The sequence below is a fragment of the Terrapene carolina genome, unplaced genomic scaffold (assembly GCF_002925995.2).
Source record: "Terrapene carolina triunguis isolate 2854851 unplaced genomic scaffold, T_m_triunguis-2.0 Scaffold69, whole genome shotgun sequence".
Classification (NCBI taxonomy): Eukaryota; Metazoa; Chordata; order Testudines; family Emydidae; genus Terrapene; species Terrapene triunguis.
The window spans coordinates 42,784,367-42,809,611 of NW_020664420.1; the positions used below are offsets into that span (position 1 = coordinate 42,784,367).

The following is a 25,245-nucleotide window of genomic DNA, read 5'->3' on the forward strand; positions in this document are numbered from 1 at the left end:
ATAGCTACAGTAAATTCCATCATAAGATGTAATCTACTACTATAACTTATCAGTTTCTCCTCTGCTGACAACTGCTGATTCACAGGGTTGACTTTTTTTGTGTGTGGAGTTTTGAATGGACCAGTTTGCCAAAAGGGTTAGATTGTCTACCTCTTGCAGCAGCCTTCAAGTAAGATATGGCTATGGCAAAGCATCCCTCTCCATACCAGGTTTTTAAACAGATAAAGTATATTTGTTTAGTGTGTAATATACCACTGTGGCTGCCATTTAAAAAGTTAAAATTTACTTTTAGTCATCACACAAGGTAGGAGATACCACAGTTATTTCCCCATGCTTTGGGCCAGATCAAAGCCCCCTGAGGTCAATGGGAGTCTTTTCATTAACTTGAATGTGCTTTTGATCAGCTGCCTAGACTCAAAGAATTGTGGTTTCTCTGGTAACCATACAAAATGTATAAATAATGAAACTTTAATGTATGTTGACAGTACGCATTAGTGCAATAAACCTCACATTAACTATGTCTAAACAGTTTTTTCGTAAACTTCATATTTGTACCGGATGCCATTCTCTTCCTGGACATCAGCAGGGACTCCTGGATATCTGGGGAGGGGAGAAAAACAAAACAAAACCCCATAATTTAATAGACTATCATCTGCAACACTTCTAACAAACTGGAAAAGTCTGAAAACCAAAACACCATCCATAACATGGGAATGGTGATTACATATCAATTTTTTAGCAAGTGATTTGATTAGTAGCAGAATGATTAGATTTAGCAGCTGATGAATTTAAGATGCTGCATCCCAACTGCATTGCTAGCTCCAGCAACAGCAGTACTTGAGTGTCAACCACTTTCCCGCTCCTCCAAACAGTCCAGATAGATCAATCTTAAAGAACCACTTAACTTGAACAAGAGATTCGTGCCTGTGGACAGGAGTTGTTAGGAGCAAAACTTGAGTTATAGCTCGAGCTAACGTGGAACTGAAGACACGCCCTTAGAGACAACTGTAGGGTGTTTTTCTGTCAAATGGTGTGAAACAAATTAAGGTCCTAATTCTGCTAAGATTTACACATCTGTGTAACTTTACACAAGTGAGCAGTCTCATCAGGCTTACATTTTTGATTATAGGACTGGAGCCTTAATTTGTTTTACTACATTGGACAAGGACTCCATTAATTAATTCTTTTGAATTAAACTACTTTTCCCTTAGACATGGCATATTCTTTCTGGGCCATACTATTCAAATAAAAAAAAATTCTTGAAAATGTACATAGCAGTAAATGAGAGTAGAACATGGCCCTAAATTAAATTAAAAAATAATTCAAAGTTGATTCTGAAGTCTTTCATTTTTTCTGCTATTTGAAGGTGAACTGTAGCCTCTCATACCAGATTATTAACATATCTTGATACTTACTCTGGGAGATGTTTGTATTTCTCCAAATCAATTTCTGGAAAAAATGTGTCACTTTCAAACTCATGCAAAATTCTTGTCACAAACAATCGCTGGTGAACTGGCTTCTCCATTGCTGCCTGAAAAACAAAAACAAAGGATTAAAATTTTAGTTTCTTTCTAAAGAAAGACCAACACCACAACTAGGTAAAATAAAAGATTATTTTTGTCATGGAGATTTTTAATGTAGATTTTGATTGAGAATTATTTTTAGTCAAACTTATATATATAAAAAGTATCCAGTAGATTTCTCATTTCAAATGCTACTTTTCTTTGCCATTTCCCCACATTCTTGTCCTCAGTATCTGCACCAAACATCCCCAGTGTAATGTCCAAAAAGAACCAAGAGATCAGAGTTTTAGAATGGCAACATTTATGGTTCCCTATACAGTTACTGTGACAAATTCTGACACTATGTATACAGATGAAACTTAAGTGTAGTATATATAGTATGTATAGTGATTATGGGACTGGTAGTCAGGAAATGTTAGTTCTATTTCTGGCTCCATCCAGTTTAAAGTGTGATCTTGGGCAAGTAATTAATTTTTCATCCCAGTCTCATTTTTAAATGGTGATAATACCTACTGTGACACTCTGTGCCCCAAAGAAACACGCTGCACCCCATATTCACCATGGTGATATAATTATGATTTTGTTTTGTACAAAGTATGCCCTGTGAAGGTATCATTCTAAAAGTCTTAATCTGTTGAACATTAATATCCTATTAAGTTGTATGTGCTATCGTATACGAAGTTATAAAGTTTTGCTATGTATGTGTTACTGAAACATGTTGTGAGGTTGGGAACACCCACAAGCAGCCTTTCAGGTACAACAATAAAAAGGCCAAACAATGTTGATGGCCTACTGAGGAAATACATACTCACAAGGATTACCCCAGGAACTGAGTACAATAGAAACCTCTCGGAGATAGCACTACACAATTGAGACTGTGTGACCCAGATCACAGCAAAAGAGCGTTCCAGCAAGTTGGAAGAAGATATAAAAGGGGGAAGTGACAACATGAAGGGACCTCACTCTCCCTACAACACAACAGCTGAAAATATTACAGGAAAAAAGACTGAACTGGGGGGAGGGTGTGGAGAGGGGGAGTACTGGTCCCAGGCAGGAAAGAAGAAAGCCCTGCCTTTGTATGAAATGTCAGCAAACTGCTTGTACTACTTAACAGGGTGAGATACTGCTCGATTCAAATCCTATCATGTATATTAGGCTTAGATTGTGTTTTTTGTTTTATTTCTTATGGTAATTTACATTGTTTGCTATCACTTGAAATCTATCTTTCTGTAGTTAATAAATCTGTTTTATGTATATTTAACTAAAAGTTTGGTTTGGGTGAAGTGCTTGGGGAAAAAATCTCAGCTCATGAACAAGGGTGGAGGGATAGCTCAGTGGTTTGAGCATTGGCCTGCTAAACCCAGGGTTGTGAGTTCAATCCTTGAGGGGGCCACTTAGGGATCTGGGGCAAAATCAGTACTTGGTCCTGCTAGTGAAGGCAGGGGGCTGGACTCGATGACCTTTTGGGGTCCCTTCCAGTTCTAGGAGATAGGATATCTCCATTTATTATTTATTATTATTATAAGGGTTGGTGCATGTCCACTTACCTTTGTAGAAGTGGTGGACTAGGTAATAAATTCATACTGGTCAGGTTTTTGACGAGGGCAGGACGGTATGGCCCTGGGGTCCTAGTCTGGGGAGCTGGAAGTATTTCGGCTGGAGCCTCTCTATTGTTGGTTCATGCAGTGGCTAGCCCAGTGTTCATGAACACAGCTGGGTGTGGCCCTGCCTGTGGATGTTTGGGTGAGGGCAAACTTGGAGGGCTTTGCAGCTTGTCACAGCAGAACAGTGTGAAAGGGAGTCCAGGCTGGTGAGACAGAGAACTCAATGATAACCCAGTTCCAGGTGGCACAGGGGGTGGAGAGGGGAAGAACCAGTCACACCTACCTCACTTCCCTTACTTCTGCTGACAATGTAAAACAAAGTACATGTATCTGAGAGACTTATTCTTGAGTTAGCCTTCCTATTGCCAATCCCAAACATTCAAAAATCATGAGACTTTAAAAAATAAAAAATTCTCTTCATTTGCCTTCTGAGACTATAAGGTGTAGTTGGGTCACATTTTCAAACTGTTTTCTGCACCAATAAGGGTTTGAAAATAACTTTAAAAAATACATGAAAGCTTGGATTCTCATGTAAACATTTGTCTGCAAAAGCTGGAACTTTTAGTAAACTATCAATACCACAACGTTTGTGATAACTGTGCGAGTTGGCACTAAAAAAATCCTCCCATCAAGTTGCAGTAACTAAACTGAGTGACTGAGGTGGAAATCTGCACTAGGTCCTATTGCTTTTGCTCCAGTAGGGACAAAAGACAGTGCACGGCTTGCCCACCCACCCACCCCTGCACAGCAAAACTGCACATGATGTCCACAGCTGGAATCCTCTACCACAGGGGTTCTCAAACTGGGGGTTGAGACCTCTCAGGGGGTCGTGAGGTTATTACATGGGGGAGTTGCAAGCTGTCAGCCTCTACCCCAAACCCGGCTTTGCAGCGAGCATTTATAATGGTGTTAAATATATTAAAAAGTGTTTTTAATTTTATAAGGGGGGGTTGCACTCAGAGGCTTGCTATGTGAAAGTGGTCACCAGTACAAAAGTTTGAGAACCACTGTTCTATCACTAGGGCTCTACCAAATTCACAGCCAGGAAAAACTGATCACAAACCATGAAATCTGGTTCTCTACCCTCTATTATAAAAGTACCCTCTACTATAGGGTAAAAGCATACAGCATTTCTCAAGCTGGGGGTCTAAACCCAAAACGAGGTTGCAAGGCTATTGTAGGGGGTCACGGTATTGCCACCCTTACTTCTACGCTGCCTTCAGAGCTGGGCACCTGGCCAGCAGCCGCTGCTCTCCAGCCACTCAGCGCTGAAGGCTGTGAAGAAGGGTGGCAATACCGTGATCCCCTCCTCCCAATAGCCTTGCAACCCCCTTTTGGTTTGGGACCCCCAGTTCGCAAAACGCTGAGTATGAAGGGCTTTACATGTTTATATTTTGTTGTTTTTAAATATATATGCATGTTTTGTTACAACACGGTGAAATTTAAGATTTAAATATCTGAAACCATGACGTTCAAGATTTTAAAAATGCTATTACTGTGAAATTTACAAAAATGGACCATGAATTTGGGAGGGCCCTATCTAGCACCTAAAGATTCTATAAATTATTGGCCAATTATCTATTGCTAGAAAGCTGCTCATTCTGCCAAAACAGAAATATTGGTACACTTACTCATTCAAGTTCCCCCACTACTACTTCAAAGAACAGTCTTCTAAATCCTCCCCTACCATCTCAGCAAGTACCTTTGAAAAGGAAATTTAAAAGCCTTTTATATGTACATGATTTGCAATTGCATCTCTGACTCATACTAACTTTTGCCTTCATCATTTTTTCCAGGAGAATGTCAAACCAATATGTTCATCAGAATAAGCACTGGCAGGTTGTTTTGGGATAACATGAATATATAACTACATTTCTATCAAGGTCCCTGCCAGTCCTATAGTTTTGTGATTCTTTCCCATGTTAAAAGTCTTTGTTTAAAAAATATACTGCAAGGTTTCACCCTGTTTTTCTAAAGTATGTGAAAGGATACCATTACTCATCTAAAACCTACCACCGAAGAATACTGGAGAAATCTCAACTATTTAAACAGACATGCCTACAAAAGAAAATACAGCTTTTAAACAGTAATAAATAACTCCATCTGTCTACTGTTAATATTGTAACCCCCTCCCCCAATCTAGTTTGTGGCTGAGACAAGACCACAGCAGCACGTGTCATGCTGATATATGAGCCACTCTTGTGTACAGACTGGGGTACAGATCCATTCTTACAATACTGGATCTGGGGCATTTAGTGTAATCAACTGGAATGAAGAGATCATGTATAGAAGAGAGATTAGGGGGATTGCACTAAAATGGTTCCAATCCCTTCTCTCAGACTACACATAGAGGGTCATGAGGGGGAAATTGTTCTTCCGCCTCCATCATCTCATTCATCCTACTACATCTACTTGAAGCCATAAGGGGAAGTTACATCCACATGAATTCAGATGCCAGAAATAAAATGAGGTAAACAATATTTTTCAGCTATCCAAGTGCCAGGATTCATCAGCATCTGTCTGAAACTAACCCTATGTAAGACAAAGGTAATTCTGGTGCAAAAAAAAAGTAACAGTGCCACCATAACACCACCCTCCATCAAATTTGCCTGTCTTCAGATTGTTGCATACATCTGGAGCCTCAGAGTTTCTCCATAGATTAAAGGCAGAAGGAACCATTATAACCATCCAGTCAGATCTCCTGTATTACACAGGACATCAAATTTCCATTCCTCACCGATAATGGATACACAAATAGCTATGCTTATGAAAAAGGCACTCTTCCATCTATGCCTAAGAAGGGCAAAATCCCTTATCAGACTGGCTATTGTGAACCACACATTCATGATCTATGGGTTTGATTGCTACAGTGCAATATATCTAAGGATCAAATTATCAGCCTTAGAACGGTTCCAAGGAGTTCAAGCTATACGAGTTCACCTGCTTAGCAGCAGAATCTATAGAGGATTCAAGAACTCAGTGCTCTGCTTTTTATACTGGTTCTCCAATAAGTACACCGCTACCTCGATATTAACGCAACCCGATATAACACGAATTCGGATATAACGCGGTAAAGTAGCGCTCCGGGGGGTCGGGGCTGCGCTCTCCGGCGGATCAAAGCAAATTCAATATAACGTGGTTTCACCTATAACGCGGTAAGATTTTTTGGCTCCCGAGGACAGCGTTCTATAGAGGTAGAGGTGTAGTGTAAAGTCTGAGACTTCAGTCCTGAGTTCTGGAGCCCTCTTTGTAAATGGCCCAACCTACTTTGGTGACCATATCAACTTCTGCATGATGTTCTTTGACAGAAGTTCTACTGGAACAACAGAATTGTCAACCACAAAAGTGTAACTAATGAACATAGGAAACAGAGATTTCTCTGCAGCTGTCCTGTAACTGTGGATCTCACTGCTGGGATATATCAGAACAAAAAAAAAAACCTCTCTACCTCAAAAACAAAAGGCAAACCACACTTTTATAACCTAGTTTTTTTCCCCACAATAAGCACAGAAATTAAATAAGTTTCTCTCCACACAGGAAATAGAGAGAGAGAGAAAAACAGATGCTATGAATTTCTTTTTAAAATCTGTAAAATGCTCAGATATTATGATGCTGTGTGGTATAAAACCCTAGAAAGAAAAGAAAATATTCATTTTAAAATGTTAATATGATAAGGAAAAAACCTCTAAAGTATCTGTAAAGATAGTGATGCAAGTTATTAAGCTTTTTCTTCCCCCCCAAAGGAAAGAAGAGCCTTATTGTGTACTGAAACTTGAAGCTTAGCAAATGTGGCATTTACAACACACAAGGGCTTCGGAACCTGCTGACCTGTATAGCTAGTCAACAAGTGCTCAGTTAAAGAAGGTAGTTAATCATATGCAAGAGACTTGCTATAATAAGCAAGTATGAATGGATGCTTCTTAATTAATGCAAAAATAAGACTAGGAGAAAAGACTCACCAAACACATGAATATATTTGCCATTTTGAATTACTTATTACATAAATATTTATTAGACACCTGGATATGTGAATACTGGATAATAAGTCTTTTTAGAAGCCACTGCAGTGTTACTAGGCTTCAAGTCTAAGAGCATTATAAAAGAGAATCTTTAATGAAAACCAAACAAAAAACTGATTCACTTTCTAGTTTAAAATAAATACAAGAAATATGCACACATTTAGAGTTTTCCTGTTCAAAGCTCATTGCAGAAAATTATCCACTGTTGCCAAAGGTGTTATGTATTAAAACTTTTATTTTCCATTATCACAGCCTAATTAAAAAAACCCCAACCCAAAATACAATCTTCCCACCAAATACAGTAAGTCTTCCTATTTTCTTCTGTTGCCAAATTAACAATTCATTTTCCAAAATATAATCAAATAATACATGAAAGTTGTTATGTAGGAAACATCCTTGACTGTTTGGCTGCTTTGGTTTTCTGAGAGAAATGGCCTGAGAACGGATTGTATATAAAATTAAACAACTTGTATTTTAAATGTTTAATCTTGAGCGGCTTTAAAGTAACTTCCCTTTATCAAGTTAAAAACTTCAGGAGATAAGCTGTTTGACCGATACAATAATATTGAAACTAGGCAAAAGAGTCTTGTATGCAAGACAAGCGAGGACATTAGTCATATATTCAGTGTTTTTTAGTTTTGTTGCTGGGTGAGTGTGTAGCAGGGTGCTGGTGAAAAAGCACCTAATTAGCCTCTGTCTGGTCAGCTCCAATCAAGGGAAGCAGATTGGGGCTGATGGAAAGACCTGATGCCGGCCTGAGGATTGGCAACACCTGCTGGCCTGACAAGCCAAGGGCTATAAAGGCTGGGAGGGCACCAGATGGCAGCAAGGGAGAAGTCAGTCAGGGAGGGAGCTGGAGGTCTCCTTGCTGAAGGCTGACTCTGCCTGTAAAGCTTGTATATAGATTGGGGTGGGGAAACTGTTTGGGCTGAGGGCCACATCTGAGTGGGGAAATTGTATGCAGGGCTGGGGTAGGGGTGTGGAAGGGAGTGTGGAAGGGACTGTGTGTGCAGGAAGGGGCTGAGGGCAGAGGGTTGGGGAGCAGGAGGGGTGTGGACTGTGGGAGGGGGGGCAGGGGGTTGGGGTGCAGGAGGGGTGCATGGTGCAGGCAGGGGGCTTAAGGGCAGGGAGTTGGAGGGTGGGGTGCAGGAGAGGTTTAGGCTCTGGGGTGGCAGCGGCATGCACCGGGACCAGGGCAGGCTCCCTGCATGCCTGCCCTCGGCCCCGCGATGCTCCAAGAAGTGCTGTGGCCCCTGGGGGTGGGGCGGTGGAGGGCTCCTCATGTGCTGCCCTTGCTGTGCCTCCAGGTACCGCCCCTGAAGCTCCCATTGGCTGTGGTTCCCTGTTCCCGGCCAATGGGAGCTGTGGGTGGTGGTGCCTGAAGGCAAGGGCCCAGGGGCTGCAGGAACATTGGGCTGGCCAATGCTGAGAGCGGCGCGGGGCCTGTGGCGCCACGGGGGGGCAATCCCGCAGGCCAGATCCAAAGCCCGGAGGGGCCGGATCCGGCCCGTGGGCTGTAGTTTGCCCACCCCTGATATAGATGGACAATGGTGGTGGGACAACCTTAAGTAAATAGACACAGGTGTTGCACAACCCTGAAGCCTCTCTGAGCCTTATTGGTGAGGTCAAGCGGGCCCCAGGAAGAGGGGTGGGTCGTGAATCCTGTTACAGAGTGATTGGCTGAATTAATGGTTCTGTTGCTAGGGATTTTTCTCAGCAGTTATTTTTATAGGATATTTGTATTGGACTTTTCATAAATGGGTGACCTAATGCCACCATAAGACCTTTCACCCACACAGGACTGTCTGCATCCTCAAAAGTTGTTTTATGTTTAGATTTTTTTATATTTTTGGAGGATTGTGGATTTTTAGTCTCTGTGGTATGTAAAATCCCAAATATTTTAAAAATTAGTAGTTTAAGTGAGACCTCTGTCATCTTTAGATAGAAATAAAATATTATTTTAACCTCATTGGACCGAATCTCATGTTCCATAGTAAGCCTCATGCCTAATTTATTTTTGAAGAACTTGGAGGGAGGTGTTGTAAGATTCAATGAAGTTTGCAAACTCTGAGAATCAAGGATAAGGCTGAGAAGCCTTGCCTTTCAGGTCAGCAGCCAATCTGAAGGAATTCTGGAATGTCTGTCTTCATAAGACTGACCACTTTAAGGAGAGGAAGTTACAACATTGACAAACAAGCCACTCCAGACTTTTCATAATCATAAAACCAGAAGGGGCCACTGTGATCTAATCTGACCTCCTAAATAACACAAGCCATAGGAATTCCCTGAATTATTTCCTGTTTGAACGACAGCATATTTTAGAAAACTTTGATTTAAAAATTTAAAATTGCCAGTCCATCCCTGTGCCTGAAGGAAGCCTGCCAGCAAAAAGCACTGTATCAAAACAACATCAGCTGCATCCTTGTCTGAAGTTCTAGCTCCTTGGAGAATCCAGAAGACGGTAAGAGCTGAAGAGTCTGAAGATCTGTATCTTTTTCTTTTGTCTATTTTTTGTCTTTTGTTTTTATTAGCTGGGAGATAATCCAACCCATTTATATTTTTAATCTTAGGATTTGGAAGTATGGTTACATGCGTGAGATAATTTTCAGTATAGATAAGTAATGCCTTAAATATGTCCTCCAAGCCTTGGAGTGAAGACAGGTAACCAAGAGGTGACCTCTTAAACAGGTTCCTTTCAAGCAGGAGATTGAAAATGCTTCTCTCTCTGGGTATGTCTACACTGGAAACTTCAAAGTGCTGCCGTGGGAATGCTCCGTTGGCAGCGTTTTGAAGTGCAAGTGTGGTCGCGTGTGAGAGAGCTCTCCCAGTGGCGCTCCTGGTAATCCACCTCCATGAGGGGATTAGCTCTGAGTGTTGGGAGCCTGTCTACACTAGCACTTTAAAGCACTCAGACTGACTGCGCTCAGGGGGGTGATTTTTCACACCCCCTGAGCGAGCAAATTAGAGCGCTATAAAATGTAAGTGTAGATAAGCCTTCTGTCATGTGTGTATTGAGCATTGTATGTCTCACATCAGAGGTCTATTTGCATACTGAGCCTGACACCTGTTGAAAGACTACAGAAGTCTACAAGATAAGAAATTTGCAGGGAGAGAGCAACAGCAGGAGAGAATTCTGTTTATAGAATCATAGTGTAGGACTGAAAGGGATTCCATAGGTCCCAGTCCCCTCCACTTGAGGCAGGACTACGTAATAACTAGACCGTTCCTGACAGGTGTTTGTCTAACCTGTTCTTAAAAACCTCCAATGCCAGATTCCATAACCTCCCTAGACAATTTGTTCCAGTGCTTAACTATACTGACAAAGTTTTTCCTAATGTCCAGCCTAAACCACCCTTGCTGCAATTTAAGCCCATTGCTTCTTGTCCTATCCTCAAAGGTTAATGAGAACAATTTTTCACCCTCCTCCATATTATACCTTTTATGTACTTAACTGTTCTGTCTGGGCTCAGTCTTCTCTAGACTAAATAAACCCAATTTTTCAATCTTTCCTCATAGGTCATATTTTCTAGAACTTTAATCACTTTTGTTGCTGTCCTCTGGACTTTCCCCAACTTGTCCACATCTTGCCTTCCTAGGCAGTCATTTATGAGCAAGGCCACGATTATGTCACAGAATCCATGACTTCCATTGACCTCCGTGACATTTTCTGCCCTGGGGCTGGAGATCCCAGCTGCCCCCCCCCCACAGCTCTCAGCCCCCACCCTGGTGGGGGACCCCCCCCACAGCTCCCTAGCTGTGGTGCAGCTGGGGGAACCTGCAGCAGCCCAGCCCCTGCAGGGAGAGGTGGGACCCTGGAGCTCCCACTCACTGCAGGTGGTGGGGAACCTCCTGGAGCTGTTGTGCAGGGGGGCAACCCCTGGAGCTCCCACTCATTGCAGCAGGCAGGGACCCCCGGAGCCCCAGCAGCAGTGGGTGCTGAGCTGAACTCACCTCTCCATTTTGTCAGGGATATTTTTAGTAAGGGGCTTCTATAAATTTTTGTTTATTGCCAGCGACCTGTCTGTAACTTTTACTAAAAATATCCATGACAAAACCTTAGCCTTATTTATGAATGAAGACAATGGATTGTGGAGGTATATCTTGGAGTACAGAAGTACACTCTGGATCCTTCACCTTGGAGATAAGCTGACCGCATGTCTTGTCTTCTGAAAAAGGGATTGCAACCTGCCTGGCTGGTAAGCAATACTTGAGAATATCTTTTAATTAAGGCTAGGCTCCAGAATGCTTGTTATGATTTTATTTTATATGTAACAATTTATTTCCAATATTTCTACTTGCTATCAATTGAATCTCTATCCTTTGTTAAATAAGTTTATAGTGAAAACACGTGAAAATTTATCTAAGTGCTATGTTTTACACAACAGATCACTGCTCTGCTTAACTGGTGAGCTCGTTTGTACTGCTTCATTGGAAGCAGCAGATCTGTGAATACTATCGGTGTCCAGTGGAATAGGGGCTTTACGTTCCAGGGCGATGATCTAAGGGCTTGAGGGTTGTAGCGTACCTATTGCTAAACTGTGGAGAGAGAACAAGGCCTGTTTTAGACATAGAGGGGAGTGTTTGTGTTGCCGTGGCTGGTTGAGTTCAGAAGCTGATCCGTTGCAGGCACAGACAAGACTTCCTCATGCTAAGGGCAGGTGGTAGTGAGGTGCCGCACAACCCTGGTTATTACAGTCACAATAATATCACCTCTGTTCAAGCTGAAGGAAAAGGTTAACCATCACAACAGAACAGAATTCTAAGAAGGAAGCTTAACTGGCTCTGAAGTTGTGGTTTAGACATTACCTAATCTGGTTTCAGTATTAAGCTTTTAATCCGCCAATCACAGATTAGACTGAAGTTGGTAAAATTCTTTAGTTGGGGTTTATAACCAAATGGATAATCATTTTCTTAGAATCCCCTTTAAAACTTAAAGAATGATTATTTCTAGAACTACTTTGATGACTTAACTCATTTTATGATTTAATTCCATTTTGATGTTGATTAATTTGTTGATTTGACCTTGATTTGATAGCTGCGTTGCTTTATATTTAGTTTATTATTAACAACTTTGATATTTTCTTGATTTTATTTTTGGTTTAAGTGTATTAAATAAAATTGATAAAGAAATGGAGTCACATTTCTTTCAATAAGTAACACTACTTTAGAACCTTTGAAGGACCTGCATGGTTATTAGCTAGTCAACCTAAAAACTTGACCAGCTCCTCCCATTTATTCTTCAGGTCTACTAGTTAATCAATGATCTGCTGAGCAAATTGTGAGAACCACTGTAGCTTGATTAAACCAGTGATTCTCACCGCATACGTGGCAAACCGAAATGGGGTCGTGAACAAATTTCAGGGGTGTCACAACCAGGCTATCGCTTCCTCCATTTTAAAAATATTTGTGTTTAAAACAAAACAAAAGATGAGAATTTAAACAACAAAACAGCATAAACTGATGCAGTGGTGCCTGCCAGGATTGGTAGGTAGTCTAAACCAATATCATAGGTGTGGCTTGTTACATTCTGCTCAAAGCCCTATGAACTCTGCAAATTCTGCAGATATGGAAACTGACATTTGTCCAATATGGCACAGCATTTTTCCCCTCAGAATTTGCTACAGCCAGGTATCTGACACTTTGATTTGCCTCCCTGCCCTGCTGGGAGCTAGCTGCAGCTTCCTCTTAAGGAGAAGATAACTAGAGTACAGTGCATGCTCTCTGCAGTGTTCCATGCAGCAGAGTGGTCACAACCATCCTCCTTCTGCCCTTCACCCTTTTCTACCATTTCCCCCTCATTCTGTGTGTGCTTCCAGCTTCTTCTCCAGGGTACACAGACCAAAGCATACACCAGAATGTATTGCAGTAGCTGACAAGCTTCAAAGGTGTGCTATGGTAGTGGACAAAGGATTCTGGGTGTGCATACAGCCATTGAAAAGAGGGCACACTGAGCCAAGAGGAGATCAAACATCCATCCCCTGAATTCCTCAACTGAAGGCTTATGGGTTCATAAAAGCAGAATCCTTTTTTAATACATGGCTATCCGTGTATTAAACTATTGCAGAGTTTGCAAACTTCACTGAATCTTACAACACCTCCCTCCAAGTTCTTCAAAAATAAATCCGGTAAATATGAAATCCTGCAACAAAACCCGTTGCCAACTCTGTTCGCATATCTATTCAAGGGACACCATCATAGGATCTAACCACATGAGCCACACCATCAGGGGCTCGTTCACCTGCACTTCTACCAATGTGATATATGCCATCATGTGCCAGCAATGCCCCTCTGCCATGTACATTGGCCAAACTGGACAGTCTCTACGCAAAAGAATAAATGGACACAAATCAGACATCAAGCATTGTGGCATTCAAAAACCAGTAGGAGAGCACTTCAATCTCCCTGGACACTCAATAACAGACTTAAAAGTGGCAATTCTTCAACAAAAAACTCCAAAAACAGACTTCAACGAGAAACTGCAGAACTGGAATTAATTTGCAAATGGGACACCATCAAATTAGGCCTGAATAAAGACTGGGAGTGGATGGGTCACTACAAAAAGTAATTTTCCCTCTGCTGATACTCACACCTTCTTGTCAACTGTTGAGAATAGGCCACTTCCACTTTAAGTGAATTGGCCTCGTTAGCACTAACCCCCCCACTTGATAAGGCAACTCCCATCTTTTCATGTGCTGTATATTTATACTTGCTTACTGTATTTTTCACTCCACGCATCTGATGAAGTGGGTTTTAGCCCACGAAAGCTTATGCCCAAATAAATGTGTTAGTCTCTAAGGTGCCACAAGGACTCCTCGTTATGTTTTTTAAGCCAGCTTGGTCACAAGACATCTCCTAGTCCTTCCTCTCTTTTGCTTGCACGCTGATTCAGAGAACAGAAACATCTGTAGTCCATGAGCTCACCTAAGTATCCCTACACCAAAAGAGGCAGAGAACAGGTGATGCTAGGGTCCCCCACACTGACCAGATGAGAAGAGCACAGGCTACATTATCTTAAAGGGTGATGTAATGGCTGTTCTTCTCAGGATCTCCAGGCAGCATTGTCTTTGAGGCACACGGTCTCCTGAATCTCCCATTGAAGAGGTGGTGACTCATTACTGGCTCCAACATGGGCCTGCATCTAATAAGCAAAAGCTGGCCCTATACCTTTATTAAGTCACACAAAGTAGTATGATCAAAATAAAGCTTTAAAAATCTACTATCTATGGATAAAATGATTCATTTAAATTATCAGCAGATATTTAGTATCCACGGACCACAGATAATTTTCTACCTCCACATCTCTCCATGGTAATCTTCCAGGCATCCTTATCATCCAACTACACTACATCCCTGATGTAAACACTAAAAATATTACCTACACTTTTCATCAAACACTTATACAGTAACTCCTCACTTAAAGTTGTCCTGGTTAACGTTGTTACATTGCTGATCAATTAGGGAACATGCTCGTTTAAAGTTGTGCAATGCTCCCTTATAACGTCGTTTGTCCACTGCTTGCAGGAAGAGCAGCTCGTTGCAGCTAGCTGGTGGGGGCTTGGAACCAGGGTGGACTGGCAGCCCCGCTATCAGCTCCCCTCTCCCCTAAGTTCCCTGTGCAGCAGCTGCCCAGCAGGCTATCAACTGCCCACAGTTCAGCTGTCCCTCTCCCCACTGCCATGTGCTGCTTCTGCCCTCTGCCTTGGAGCTGCTCCCCGAGACTCCTGCTTGCTGTGCGGGGGGGGGGGGGGGGGGGGGGGGGGGGGGGGGGGGAGGGGAGGAAGAAGGGGGCTAATGTCAGGGTGTCCCCTGCCCCCACTCCTGCACCCCGCTTACCCCATCTTCCATAGAGCAGGGGGGACAAAGGACAGGGCTCAGGACGGAGGGAGCTTGCTGGCAGCAGCTGCAGTCTCAGCAAGCTGATCTAATTAACAAGGCGGTGTACTTAAGAGTAGGGTCAGAGTACTTAAAGGGGAAATGCACATCTCTCTCTCTCTCTCACACGGTGTGTGTCTCTGCGATGCTGTCTCCCCTCCCTCCATTCCTGCTGCCTTGTAGAATGTGAGAGTTAACCCTTGAGGGCTCAGCCAATTGCTAGTTCATCATTTAGCAGTAAGGCATTCCCTGCGAAATATCCCACTCTCTGACTTCACCACCTCAACCAAGCTTCACAATCATCATCATTGTGTACCAGTATTAAATTGTTTGTTTAAAACTTATACTGTGTATGTGTGTATACACACACACACACACACAATATAGTCTTTTGTCTGTTGAAAAAAATTTCCCTGGAACCTAACCCCCTCATTTACTTAATTCTTATGGGGAAATTGGATTCACTTAACATTTTCGCTTAAAATCGCATTTTTCAGGAACATAACTACAATGTTAAGTGAGGAGTTACTGTAATTAAAATCATAATGCTAGTTTAAATGCACAACTGTCAGATTTTTCTCAGTAAGTTACAAGCTTTCATAAAATGTCTTGATTAGATACTGGAAATAATAGAAACAGTTAAATTTAAAATCAGATTCTATTATGTTGATACAATAAACAGACTTGATCAAAAGTGGCTTGATCAACCTTACAATCTATTATTTTTCTGAACAAGGTTAGGTGTGCTATGGATCCAAATGGCATAGTTGTCTACAAGGCAGCACAAAACAGTGCACAAGATAAAATAGTTAATGAGGTTAGACGCCTATAGTGCAGAATTAATTCACTGTAAGAGGCGGGAACATTAAAATGCACATTTTGAACCACTGGATGTGCAAGAAGAAATTACTTCTGCTTAGTTTGCCCTTTCTTCTGAATTGCAGACAGAAGCCAAGTCAACTCTCTTGTTCCTATTTTGTAATTATGCCAAATCTGAAAAGAGTTCCATCAAAAAAAGGTATCTCCATTAAAAATGGAAGCAGAGGGCTCTGATGTTGAGTAATGAAGGGCAAATACTATTTCTACATTTTCCTTTACTAGTTGTCAAGACACTTTGGGCATAAAGCTAGGTAAGCATCTTTGGGGGGGGGGGGGAACCTGCACTAAATGATTTCAAGATTGCAAATTAGTGATAATAATGTGAAATGATTTTTTTTAAAACAATGTGTTTCTTACAATTATTAAATGAACTTATGATTGCACAAGAACTTAATGACACCTTACTCTCCATTACAGGGAAAAGATATAAATTTACTTTAATCAGTTATAGTGAAGGGGTTCAAGAAAAATACCTTTTTGTAAACACACTGAGGTTGGCAGAATGTAGATCTAGAATCGATGATCAGTGATAATTTTTTTCTATGCTCAAAACCATTACGAGACTAAATCTACTAGCTAGGGGAAAATACATAAAAGTAAATGTGTGTATGTGAGCTATCAGAAATCCTGAGGCAAAGGCCTTGCGAGAAGCCCAGCTCCCCATTAATCCTAGCTGCTGGGAAATGGAAGGATGTTGTGATTCTTAACAGGATCCTGGATCCTGTCTGGAGGGAGAGGGGTCATCTTTCACATCATCTGGTTAAAAGGGTGTCTGAAAACTTTCAAGAGCCTCCCTGCTGAAAGGGAAAGGAAATGTTCTCTCTTTTTCCGACTCTACAGCCTCCTGAGAACGGGGATTGTTGTATGCAGTGTAATTGTAGCTGTGCTGGTCCCTACTTTGTCTCTCTAATGGGGTTTGGTGTCTGTTTATAGCTGTCAAGTTTTGTGCAGCCCCATGTGCAACACTTGGTGCATAATAGTTATAAATATGACAATTAGCACACTGAATTATTTGTAAGTAATTTGTATCTGATCCTAAACTTCAGCTTAAGTTCAATACACTTTGCCCCGAACAGTGGTCAGGATAGGAAACGGACTTGCAAAACAATTTGGCAAATGTAGTAAGTGGGTGGGTACTGAAGGGTGTCTGGAAAGTAGGTGAGTATTTAGGTGGGAAGATGGCACAAATGGATTTGTGAGGTGAATAGATGAAAAATGGGATAAGGGGGGCTGTGAGTTAGCTATGGAAAAGCTAAGTTTGTGGAAGAGAATGTCAAGGGGTGGGGGGGGGGGGGGGGAAAATGGGGGTGGGGGGAGGTTCGGTGGTGGGGGGAAGCTAGGTTTATAGGCATGTTCACTAGAGATGGTTAGATAGCTTTGGTGAGAAGCAGAGGATGGGGGTGTATGTGTGGAGAGAGTGAGTGTCCAGAGGAAGCTGATGATGGTTAAAGAGGTGGCTTTGTGAAGATAGGGATGGTGTTGGGGCAGCTGGAACCTGTTGTGTGGGTGGGGAAAGATGAGTGGCTTGGGATGAGAGTGTCTGCAAGGGGCATGACTGGTTGCTAGGTGGAGGACACTAGGTACACCCCTCATTTTCTTCTCCATTACCATCTCTGCTTGTTGCTGCCACTGCCTCACTGCTTGCCTGCTCTTCCCAGATTCCCTTTTGCTCACATACAGGTCCACAGTACCTTCTAGTGTCCATGAGCTGCAATTGCAGGACCAGTCCTGCAGCCCAGCTGTAGGATTAGATAAGTATATGTAAATAGTTAAATTAGCTTAGCTAGAAGTGTATACATGCTTTGCAGTTTGTGTAAAGTGCAGATGTGTAGCAGTTTTGGAAAGGCCTTGAAAGATGGTATGTTTGATTGCAAATACTGGACCTGGAATATGGCTGATAAGATAGGAGGAAAATCTTCGAAGAAGAGGCCCCAATTATCAAAGATGGTTCTAACCAGTTTTAGCAAAGGAAACGATTTGAGAAATAGTGGCCATAGTCATAGGTCTGATAAATAAGGTATAAAAAGGTCAACTCTTGAGTTTGTTGCTAGTAGCTGCCTGTCCAGTTGGAGCCAGCCAATATGGGTTTGAGCATCCCCAGTGCTAGTCCTAAGTACCTGATCAATACAACAACAAGTTATTATATGTGTGAGAAGTGCTGAGCCATCTGGCTCCCGCCTCTCATGGTCCCACAATACCATTTTAAGAGTATTAATTTAGTGTTCCAACTGTACCTTATAAATGGAACTGCCTCCGATGATCCAAACCATGTCTATCTTACTTTTTAACTCTGGTGAGTCCAGAAGAACTAAAGCATCATCCAGACTTTTGGCGAGATAATGTGCTCCTTTTGGGGTTTCCCTAGAAAAATAAAGTTTGTGATAGTTAGTGTAAATTAAGTAGCTACTTTATATTTTGTCTAAATTTCTGTTTATAAACATGTCCAAATACATTTCACATTTAACACCATCTTTAGCAACAAGGTAGACTTTTTTTTAAAAAATAAGAAGTTTAATTAAAAGTTCCCACCATACAGTGGAATAGAATCTTCTGCATTACAAATCAGCAATTTATTTTAACAAACAACTAATTAAGTGAGGTGTAACTTGGGAATACGCAAGACAAATCAGCCTCCTGAAAGGGGTACAGTAGTCTGGAAAGGTTGAGAGCCACTGTTCTAGTGAAATGCCCATAAACAAAACAGAATTATGTGTAACACACTAGGGTTGTTTGTGTATGTCCAGGTGCTTTTGTTTGTTTGTTTTGTTGAAGAACATGATTGGGCCCTCTCTTTGTAGACCGATACAATGGCTGATGGGGATGCAATACTGAATAGGGTATCCTCTTGAGAAAGCTAAAATTTTGGATGATTGCTGAAATTTTTAAATGCTGTAGGTCTAGGAGCAGATGTGTGACATTGCTTAACCCAGTTATGGGCAGCACAGTGTAATGTAGCTATAATTAGATGAAAACATACTTTCTCCCTGCTGCTACTCTTTATCGTTTGGGTGGCCTATCTATCAGATTTCCTGTAGTCAACATGTTCTCTCAAACATTAACACACAGTCCTGTCTCTTGAACTGTTTTAACAATTTTGGTCAAATAAAAAGGTTTCTGACTCTGGTTTAATGCACTTCCTGTCTCCTTAGTAATGAAAACAATTAACCCCCCCTTGCCCTGCAAACAACAATCTTTGCACAGAAAAGCATAACAATAGAGCATGGCCCTAGCAGCTGCAAAAATTAACTTCACCGACTGCTATATGCAAAATGAATAAACATCCTCATCACTTTAGGAAAAGCTCTAATCTACATTACACATTTCCCCAGTGGGATTCCTTTCTACTTTATTTTGGCTTCAATTTACTATGAATAGCGTTTACAATGTGAAGTGCATAATTTCAAGAGTGTTTGGATGTGTTACAGTTTACTTTTATTTGGCTCTACTGAGCAGGGTAGGGAAATAAATTAATAGAATATCTCAAAATGGGGAAGAGTGGAGAAAGAGTCATGAAGAATTATCCAACCTGCAAGATGTTTACATTTATTGGCTTCTGGTTATGGATGTTTACAAGTTAACATTTGTTGTTAAAAGGGGAGTTGCTTGTCGCTAGGGAGTGTGGTAGCTTAAGAGAAGCATGGAGCAAGGCTCTGAGAAACTGGAAGTATATGTTTCCCCTTAAAGGCTATTACTACCCAAAATGAAACAAAACTAAATAGAAAAAGAAAACCCGCAAAAAGTAACATAAGCAATCAAATTACCAAGCAGTCAAGAAACTACAGAAATGTGATTAAATGCAGGAACTAGGGAGAGTATGAGAAGGCTCAAAATGTCTGCATGTAGATTTGACATACGCATATATAAGAAGTTAAAGTGAATTCAAGAATGCACATATGAAGAGTGCTGAATTGACTGCTCTGAATATTGGGGTCACCCACAGAACAGGTGCAGAACCAACCATGACTGTCCCACCAACAATCTTCCAGAGGAGCCAGCTCCAGGGGTATGAGAGTAAAATAGTTTCCAGGCCCAGACCTGGGTAATAAGTTGGCCAATTAATGCCAATTATAATGATGTATGCACGTGAGAATGAGAAACACGGAATACCTGTTCCCTGAGAACTGGATTAAAATTAAATTTATGACATGGGACATTAAAAATCTCAGAAGGTAACACCTTTTGACCCTGATCCCGCAATCCCTATATAGTATGAAGATGGACTGCTGAACCCATATGGATACCCACTGATTTCAATGCAGCTCCATTTGAGCACAGCAATCTGCCTGTCTATTACACACTGCAGCATGGGGTCCCTTGTAGTTGGCCTGGACTGGATTTGAACTGGTGGCATAGGCAAGCACTTCACCTATATCTCATTAAGCAATCCAGCAGCCTTTATTACGAAGATTCGTAGGTGACTGGGAATAAAATTAGTTTCCCTGGCTCCTGGAAATACCCTAATCTCTCTCTCTCTTATATAAAGTAACATTATGGACAACAATTAGGCTGTCCTCTCGTGTGTTGGAACTAGAATAATGATGTTATGTGGGGTAATAAATGCTTACTAGTTGTTTTTTGAAATGTGTTGCACACATTCATTCTACTTCAGGTGAGTGTGTGCCCAGAGCATGACTGACAGATTCCCCTCCACCTCCGTTACCTGTCAGGGTGCCTTGAGTGCCCTCTGCTGCTGTGCATCTCTGCATGAAGATATAAAATATAAAGGGTGGAGCTGTCCCCAACACCCTCCCCCTCCCTCAGTTTCTGCCTGCCATACAGACTTCAACAGAGATGGGAAGGAAGGTGGGTCATGAAATGGACACGTGCAACACATTTCAACAGAACAAGTTATGGAAAGGTAGGTAACCATTTCTTCTTCAACTGATTACAAACATTTGTTCCACTGTAGGTGACTCACAAGCAGATTGATGTGGAGGTGGACCTGCAGTCTATTTGAACAGTGATTGTAGAACAAAAGGCCTGAATCTTACTGCTCCTGGACTGATGGGCTATAGCGTAATGAAAAGCAAATGTGTGTACTGATGACCAAGTTGCTACTTTGCAAATGTCCAGAATAGGAACTTGTGCCAGAAAAGCCGCAGATGCTGCAAGTGCCCTAGTTGAATAGGGAATCATTCCAACTGACTTACCCTGAACAAGCGGTGAACCAAGTTTGGGAACCCCTGTCCTAATTGAAGGCTTTCTACTATTTATAAGTACTTTTTGCAAGCCTTTTCTAATGGTGTTAACCCTGAATAAAGCTCTGTGTTTATCACGGATTCCATGACTTGCCGTGACCTCCGTGACTTCTGCAGCAGCCTGTGCGGCTGGCCTGGGAGCCGCCTGAGCAGCTTGGGCAGCCCATGGGCCAGTCGCACTGGCTGCTGCTGGGGCAATCTTGCCCCCCCCCCATCCTCCAGCAGCAGGAATTTGGGTGTGGGGGGGGCTCAGGGCTGGGGATTGGGGTGCGGGGCGATACTTACCACAGGGGGCTCCCCTTTCTCAGCTCCTAGCTCCACATGCTGCCCCCCAGGCGCTGCCCCCGCCCACAGGCACTGGCTGCAGTTCCCAGCCAATGGGCGCTGCAGAACCAGGGCTTGGGGTAGAGTGGAGGCAGCAAGAGCTGGAGGTTGCCACTTCCCAGGAGCTGGGTAGGGAACCCGCCCCCCAAGCACCTGTGGCGTCCCCTCTGGGCCCTGGCATCCCCAGGGCCACCCCCTACAGCTGCTCCTCTCCCCAGGTTATAGGCCGTGACTTTTGGTTTACTGCCCATGACCTATCCATGACTTTTACTAAAAATACCTGTGACTAAAATGTAGCCTTAGCCATGAAACATCGAGCCTGTCAAGTGGAGGGCCTGCAGGTTGAGGTGGAGGAGGTGTCTGGTTCCAATGGAAAAGACAGTGGAGGTCTGACTGACAAGGTTAGCAGGGTCAAGAACTAGTGCTGCCAAGGCCACTCTGGTGCTATAAGGTGAGCATGGCCCTGTCTGATCTGGGACAAGACTTTGGGCAGTAAAAGAATTAGACGGAAGGCATACAGTAAAGTGTTCCTCCAGGGCTGCAGAAATGCACCTGTCAATAAACCTGGACTGTGACACTTCCCCACCCTGCAGGGGAACAGAAGTGATGGAAATTTCTACTGGTCCCTGTTGCAAACAGGCCCACTTGATGAGTCACTTATGGTCGGAAAATGGATCTGGCCATGTCCAGGCATAATGGCCGCTCTTAGTGACAGGAGAAGGACCTGCTCATCTGGTCTGCGAGCGTATTCTGCACCCCTGGAAGGTAAGCAGCTCTGAGGTGAATGGAGCCGACTATGTAAAACTCCCACCGGAGGATAACCTCCTGGAACAACTGAGTGGAATACCCTCCTTGTCTAGTCACATAAAACATAATCTGCTAGTATTAACAGACAACACAGCAACTCTGTCCCTTGAAATGTGGAAGAAAGGCCAAGCTCGCAAGATGGACAACTCCCAAGTCTCTGATGTTTATATGAGCCTTCAGGTCTTGGAAAGACCAAAGACCCTCAGTCTGCAGGGACTGTCCGGATAAGGCCTTTTCCTGTAGCCACATTAGGAGAGAAGCAGCCATTAGCCAAGAAGCAGCAAGTCTCATCTTCACATTCCATCTAAGTTACATTAAAACAATGTAATATCGGGCTGTTAAGGTGGTCCTGTCCTACTAGCACCCACCATCACCAGATAAAGAAACAGATCTTAAAATGGTTAAAGAAAACTTAGTTTGATAGCATTCGGTCTGGCAAGAAATCACTTATCAATAGTTATGGTTATGAAATCCTCATTTCTTTGTTTTGTCTTTATGGCCCCATTTCTCTATTTTTTGTTGGTATGATCTCTGGTTCTTTGATTGTTTCTGTCACAATTAATTTTGCTACGTGTAAATCAATTAAGGTGGTGGGGTATGATTGTTTTACAATATGTTAGGATTGATTAGAGAATTGTTTAGTAATATTTTAGTAAAATGATTGGTTAAGGTATAGCTAAGTAGGACTCAAGTTTCACTATATAAACTGGGGTCCAAGAAGGAGACCAGCAGAAGGAACAGAAGAATAAGAAGGAAAGACCTGGAAGAAGAAGAAGAACTCACCTCTAAGACACAGCCTAAGATCAAAGTTGCTAAGAATCCTCTGCACGACCATGACGTGCAGCAACCAGAATCCAGACAGGACTGACCTTGTCTGGCTAACAGGGAAAGTCTGCCTGCCTGATCAGGATTGGTGAGCATAGCATTGTATGCTTAGCATGTGTATTTTACTTGGTAATTGTTAATAAATAGAGGATAAGGATATTTCTGTGTAAGGCTTTTTCACTGGTAAAAGGTCCTGCAAACCCACAGAAGGTTACGCCCTGAGCCCTAGGAACAGGGTAAGGATGGGTGCCCCTAGAGTGTACGAGTAACAGAATTTTTGCAGGTAATAGGACCCCTCCTTCCATGTGTGCACCCCAACCCAGGGACAATGCATCTGTGACTAAGGTAAGTGCTGGTTGCAGGGGAGCAAAGGGAATCCCCCCATACAACCTTGCAGATGGTCTGTCCACCAATCCCGAGAGGACAAGATTAGTATTGGTACTAGAACCACTGTGTCTAAGCGATGACTGCTTGGGGAATACACTGAAGCTAGCCATCCTTGTAGCTTTCTGAGATGTTGTCTGGCATACTGCACTACATAGCATGGCAGCATGTACCTAGGAACCTGAGGCAGCTGCATCCTTTAGTGACAGGATGTGTTTTTAGTTCCAGAACTAAGCTCCACAGTGTTTCAAACCTTGATTGCAGTAGAAAAGCTTTGGCCTTTGTAGAGCTTAGGACTGCTCTGATCAATTCTAAATCCAGTACGGAGAACAGAATTGATTTGTCCACATTGACTAGGAGCCCCAGTGCATCAAAGATAGACTGGATAATGGCTATTCTGGACAGTACTTGAAACTTGGACTGGCCTCTCCCTAGCCAGTTGTCCAGGTAAGGGAACATGTGGACCCCTGACTTTTGAAGGAATACTGCTATCACTTCTATGCATTTTGTAAAAATGCAAGGAGCTCCCAACAGACCAAATGGAAGCACTGTAAATTGGTAGTGGATCCCATTTAACATGAATCTGAAAGACTTCTGGTGGTTCGCTACATGAAAGTAAGTGTCTTTCAAGTCATGGGCAGTGTACCAGTCCCCTTGCTCCAGTGAAGAAATAATGGAAACTAGGATAACCATTGTCACAATGTCTGGAGTGAATCACAACATGAATGCCTACATCAGGGCAGACTGTCAAAAGCAGGGCAGACATCCCAAACTGGTGGTATGTTCTATAATTAGATTTCACAAACCCAGTACCAAATGTGAACACCCAAAGTACTACAATAGTCTTATGATGGAGTCACAGATAGTCCCCTTAGATACTCCAGTCTATCTTGGCACCCAGGCAAGCTGGACTATGTGAAAAATGGTCACTTACACCAAAAACAAACAAACAAACCCACAATTATTCCAGGTTATTCCCAGTCCCAAGAGACCAGAGACTCACCCAGGTAAAGTTGCATCCTAGATCTCACACCAAAGACAACACTGGTAGGCCAATTCTGTAGTAAACCAACTACAGGTTTATTAGCTAAGAAAAAAAAAAGTTATTGAGACGTTAAATCATGTAAAATATATGTACAGGTGAGTCAAAGTCTATAATTCCAAATGGTAGCAGAGCTGTAGTAATCTGTCAGTTTCTAAAAAGTCTCTCAGGGCTACCCAGTATAACTCTGGGGATCTCAGTCTACTTGTTCACTTATTTTGCTCTGTTAGAATTCAGATAGTCCAGAGATGAAGGATCTTTCCTTGAGTCCATACTCACAGTTTCTTCTTACAGAAAACAAGCTGACAGAGTCACCACACATGTGGGCTCTTTCTTTGATTGGCGAAGAGAGTATGTAGAGTCTTTGATCAAATCAACCGTGCTTAAGATTCTCAGATCTGAAGTGACGTGGGACCAAGCCCTTAGGAAGTGGGATAAATGATTGGCAAATAGGGTGGCAGGAGCAGATGGCACTCTGGGGCCTGGTAGTCTGTCCTTAAACATGTCAAAACCCTTGTTTGGACTAACAAGCTGCTGCAAGAGACGAAGGTGGTGGTGGTTGTTGACTGGCAAATGACTTCAGCATCACTTCTGAATCCTTTAGGCTATGGAGCCTATCACCTGCTTTGTCCGAAAAAAGGAAAGGTCCTTCATATGGGAGGTCTTGGATGGTCTGCTGAACAGGAGTGATGGATTCTTCCTAAAAAAGTGTGTGTGTGTGTGTGTGTGTGTGTGTGTGTGTGTGTGTGTGTGTGTGTGTGTGTGTGT

General features: G+C 42.5%; 1 protein-coding gene across 3 annotated transcripts in view; it reads right to left on the reverse strand.

The window, feature by feature from the left end:
• Positions 1-452: 452 nt before the first annotated feature.
• DHFR (dihydrofolate reductase) overlaps positions 453-25,245 on the reverse strand; it is a 33,510-nt gene continuing 8,717 nt past the window's right edge. For 2 of the 3 annotated variants that reach the window (XM_024217692.2, XM_029910937.1), the window contains 3 exons: positions 18,132-18,258; positions 1,416-1,531; positions 453-600 (listed from right to left, as the gene is read on the reverse strand). In XM_024217692.2, the coding sequence (XP_024073460.1) occupies positions 522-600; positions 1,416-1,531; positions 18,132-18,258 (322 nt within the window). In that variant the 3' untranslated portion in view covers positions 453-521. The remainder of the gene's footprint in view (positions 601-1,415; positions 1,532-18,131; positions 18,259-25,245) is intronic. The other variant, XM_024217767.3, reaches the window with a different exon arrangement.